The sequence below is a fragment of the Citrus sinensis genome, chromosome 8, assembly GCF_022201045.2.
Source record: "Citrus sinensis cultivar Valencia sweet orange chromosome 8, DVS_A1.0, whole genome shotgun sequence".
Classification (NCBI taxonomy): domain Eukaryota; kingdom Viridiplantae; phylum Streptophyta; class Magnoliopsida; order Sapindales; family Rutaceae; genus Citrus; species Citrus sinensis.
The window spans coordinates 16,096,717-16,100,885 of NC_068563.1; the positions used below are offsets into that span (position 1 = coordinate 16,096,717).

Consider the following 4,169-nt stretch of genomic DNA (forward strand, 5'->3'; position numbering starts at 1 on the left):
CAAAAGACCACTAGGCTACTAATTATTTTTAATTTTTTTATAGTTGTGCATTTTGAGTGGATAAAAACAAAACAAATGGACAAGTCTTATCTTATCCAAAATACAACTTTTCAACTCCCTCTACTAAAGTATTCATTCCCTCCTAAGCTCCCCAGATCTGAAAAATCCCTAACATCCAAATTGTCAAAAACTGCTCAGGTCTTATCTTTTTGTTTGGCCGGCATGGTGCTGCGAAATCAAAGCTCAAAGGTCAGTAAGCAGTAATGGAAGATAACGAGTGCAGAGATGGCAGGAAGAAGGTAAGACTGGCCAACACCCCTCTCTCCGTCTCCCAGATCTTGACATGTATCCTCCCATCCGGAGGTGGGGACGCCGAGAACTTGCAATGTATCCTCCGCTTGCTCACCAGTTACGGCGTGTTCTCGGAGCATCGCGAATTTAGAGGCGAAAGGAAGTACAGCCTCACCGAGATTGGAAAATCCCTCGTTACTGATGCCGAGGGTCTATCGTACGCGCCCTACGTGCTCCAACATCACCAGGATGCGTTTATGAGCGCGTGGCCTTTGGTGCACGAGGCCGTTCTGGACCCAACTATTGAGCCATTTGTGAAAGTCCATGGCGAGCCGGCATATAGTTATTATGGGAAGATGCCTGAAATGAACGGCTTAATGCGGAGAGCCATATCGGGAGTGTCCGTGCCGTTCATGACGTCCGTTTTGGACAGTTACAATGGGTTCAAAGGTGTGAAGCGATTGGTTGATGTGGGTGGGAGTGCAGGTGATTGCCTGAGGATGATATTACAGAAACATCATTTTATATGTGAAGGGATCAATTTTGATTTGCCTGAGGTTGTTGGCGAAGCTCCAAGTATCCCTGGAGTGACCCATATTGGTGGGGACATGTTTAACTCCATTCCTGCCGCTAATGCTATCTTTATGAAGTGGGTTTTAGCTACATGGACTGATGATGAATGCAAGCTGATAATGGAGAACTGTTACAAGGCTCTTTTGGCAGGAGGAAAACTAATTGCTTGCGAGCCTGTGCTGCTTGATGATTCAAACGAAAGTCAGAGGACTCGTGCTCTCTTAGAAGGGGACATTTTTGTTATGACCATCTACAGGGCCAAAGGTAAACACAGGACTGAATAAGAGTTTAAGCAACTTGGTTTCTCTGCTAGTTTTCCACACTTGAGATTATATAGAGTGTTAGATTATTAAGGAATAGCTTCAAGTCTTAGCTTACCTCACAATTATAAGTTGGTATATATGTATGTATGTGTGTGTGTATATTTTAAATACAATTAGTAGAGTATACGATATCATAATATAAAAAAATACTTGTAAATTAATAAGTTAATTACTAAAGTTGATATTTGAATTTATTCATTCACAACCATTAATATAACCCCTGCCTATAGTGGCTGAGGGCTGTGCCGCCCTGATCCTATAGTGACTACGCCCATTCGTGTCGAGGTTATGATAATTCGTTTCTTTTTATTTGTGACTCACCCATATATATGTGTGCAGCTTTTGGCATTCCAGAACCTGTGTCCTTATTAGTTTCCATGTTTTATGATTATTTTGGAGCAATGTCTACAACCATATGATTATCCGAGTGCCAATTTTTCAGTTCTATCAATAATAATGCTGCTGATGCATGCGCATAAATAGGAGATGCCATTGTATTGAAAATTAGAGAATTAAACTTTTTTAATTCGTAATGAAACTCTAACTATTTTAAGTTTCATTCTTCCTCCTTAGTTGTGCTTGATGGTCCTCCTTTACCGGAACTCCTCCACTATCTAGGCAGGTTTGCATTCCATTAACTCGGTTAATGGCATTTGCTGATTTTTCAACTTCCATATTTTTGCATGAATTTTGTTCTAGTGCCCATATGCGGCGTTAGATGTTCTGGTTACTCAATAATGTTTTTGTTTTTCTAGTCATATTCTGCTATCCGAGCTGCACTTAGTTTATAGATTTTAACCAACTAAAGTTGTTTTTTTTTTGTAGATGATAATTCGTTTTATTTTTTTCTTTTCATTTTGCCGGTATCTTATGCGCTTTCAGGGAGATGAAGATTCTGATCAAAGCATTTCTGGTAATTTGATTGACATTTCATACATGGTTGCCGTTATTTTTGAAATACTCTTATGCTATGTATACACTAAACACTGTAAGCGTTTTAAGCATTTCTCTGTTTTTCAAATTTTTTGATTTGCAGATGAGGAAGATTTTAACGTCGATTTACGAGATAATTGTGTTTCGTTGGGTGGGCCATCGGAGAAAGAGGTCAGTTTTCAATTTACCAGTTTAATTGTCATTCGATTTAATTGTTGAATAATTTTTTATTAAAATTTACTTAAATTGTTATCCATCATGTAATTGATGTGATGACGTTGATTTTGTAAATTTAGAGGCAATTGTTTTATTTATTCATGCTATAATTTTTGTAAATTGATAGGAAGTAGTGCAACTTCAATCGCGACTAGACATACTGAAAGGTGCGCTCCAAAACCGTAGTATTATTTTGTAATAAAATGTTTTTGACGCTAATGAGATTGTTGAGGGTGTTGCTCATCGATATTCATGTTTAGTTTCCAAAGCACAGACTTGGTTTCTGACATACAGGTACTCATAGAGAAACTTGTGGAAGGATTGCTGGCAGTTTATCACCAAAGGCAAGTGATTAAATTTGAATAGAATTTTCTATTTCTAACCAGTTTTCTTAGGAGAAACTAACATTTGTGTATGTCGCTGTAACAGAAGCAAATAAGTGTCTTTGTGGAAGACGAGGTTGAAACGCCTGAATTTCCTGATGAGGTTGGTTTTATCTTCTCGCCAAGGAAGGCATCAACATGTACCTCAGATGAAGAAGCAATCTCTGCTAATGAGGTATTATATCCAATAAGGTTTAGGATTAGCTATTATGTGTTGACTGCGTCTCTGTAGCTATCTGCGTCTATCTTTTCATAGATGCGCTGCTTCCAAGTAAATTTTTGTCCTTGTTACTTGACACAAGAATTATTTACGAGTTTCTTTTTATTTAGAAGGCCAATGCACTCCCAGAATTTTCACGCACTCCTGGCATTAAGACATTCCACAAAGATGGATTTCAAGATTTTGGAAGTGCAAGGCTAGATGGGGAGAACACGTGGTCTGTAGTAAGTAAAGAAGCTAAGGCACTTGTCCACTTAAATGAAAATGCTTTATGCTCATCATCATCATAGCCCACCTCCAAAGCAAACAAATCTGGTAAAGGTACTCTATGTTTCTTTAATTGTGTCTTGATAATGTTTTTCCTTTATAGTTTCTATACATTTCTATCTAAAAAATTGTCGTGCCACTTGTTAAACCAATAAACCTAGTTAAATATAGTAGTTTGCTGACATTTGAATTGTCTCTAAATATATATAATGTTTTAGTTCTTTAATCTTTGTATGTAAATTTTATCTCAATGTAATCCATGCCAGATGCTCAAAAAAGCTGTAGTCCCAAACTAATTGCTGTCAGCTGCAAGAATGTCTACATATGGAAGTTGGATTTTACCTTCTGAGTTGGAGCTTATTCTCAAAAAATTGCTAAAATAAAAGCTAAAGTGAAAAATGAATAAGACACAGAACAGTTAATGTACTTTGAGCTATGTGATGCTCTGTTGTTCACACATATGTGCTCCACCATTCGAAATAATTGAGTTTACTTATAAATAGTGTATGAATATTTTTTCTTTAGAACAAAATAGATTTATTTATATTAACCATTGTTTCTCTAATGGTTGGGAATTGGCAGCTAATTTTTTCTCCCTTTTCCATGTATGCAGATTTGCTCAATGTGTTTGAAGTATTTATTCCTCAACTTCACTTGTATCATAACCCATACAGTCTATTGAATGGAAAAGCTGCTGGTGTGATAACGTAATTATACTACTCATATTCAAAGAGTGAAAGACAGTCATCATTCTCAATTTAGCTTCTAGATTTATTAAATTTAGCCACAAGTAGTAGGCATTTGATTGGATGGTAGAAATTTTTATGTATTGAATTTGGATTATTTAGTTATGAGAGTAGGATATCTCATATTTTGGCTATTGAAGTTGAATTTGTAATATATACTAATAATATTTAAATGTGAAATGAAAGATTTTGTGATATAAATCAATTTCTTTTTGTT

General features: G+C 36.4%; 2 protein-coding genes across 3 annotated transcripts; both read left to right on the forward strand.

Moving 5' to 3' along the window:
• Nucleotides 1-263: 263 nt before the first annotated feature.
• On the forward strand, nucleotides 264-1,483 carry LOC102618266 (nicotinate N-methyltransferase 1-like). The gene has a single exon (XM_052432704.1). The coding sequence runs from the start codon at nucleotides 264-266 to the stop codon at nucleotides 1,146-1,148; it is 885 nt and encodes a 294-aa protein (XP_052288664.1). The 3' UTR covers nucleotides 1,149-1,483.
• Nucleotides 998-3,266, forward strand: LOC127899048 (uncharacterized). 2 transcript variants are annotated; one of them, XM_052431753.1, is made up of 7 exons: nucleotides 998-1,128; nucleotides 2,013-2,100; nucleotides 2,224-2,291; nucleotides 2,464-2,503; nucleotides 2,631-2,680; nucleotides 2,766-2,894; nucleotides 3,050-3,266. In XM_052431753.1, the coding sequence occupies exons 2-7, from the start codon at nucleotides 2,013-2,015 to the stop codon at nucleotides 3,227-3,229; spliced, it is 555 nt and encodes a 184-aa protein (XP_052287713.1). In that variant the 5' UTR covers nucleotides 998-1,128; the 3' UTR covers nucleotides 3,230-3,266. The 2 variants fall into 2 exon arrangements, with proteins under 2 accessions (XP_052287713.1, XP_052287714.1); XM_052431754.1 differs by having other exon boundaries at nucleotides 3,053-3,266.
• Nucleotides 3,267-4,169: the final 903 nt, after the last annotated feature.

What these genes read in the sequence shown, in the direction of transcription:
- LOC127899048 (XM_052431753.1), top strand. Translation starts at nt 2,013, where the DNA reads ATGATAATTCGTTTTATTTTTTTCTTTTCATTTTGCCGGTATCTTATG. An exon ending in TTCTGATCAAAGCATTTCTG is followed by an intron (nt 2,101 to 2,223) that starts GTAATTTGATTG and finishes TTTGATTTGCAG; the next exon opens with ATGAGGAAGATTTTAACGTC. An exon ending in GTGGGCCATCGGAGAAAGAG is followed by an intron (nt 2,292 to 2,463) that starts GTCAGTTTTCAA and finishes GTAAATTGATAG; the next exon opens with GAAGTAGTGCAACTTCAATC.
- LOC102618266 (XM_052432704.1), top strand. Translation starts at nt 264, where the DNA reads ATGGAAGATAACGAGTGCAGAGATGGCAGGAAGAAGGTAAGACTGGCC.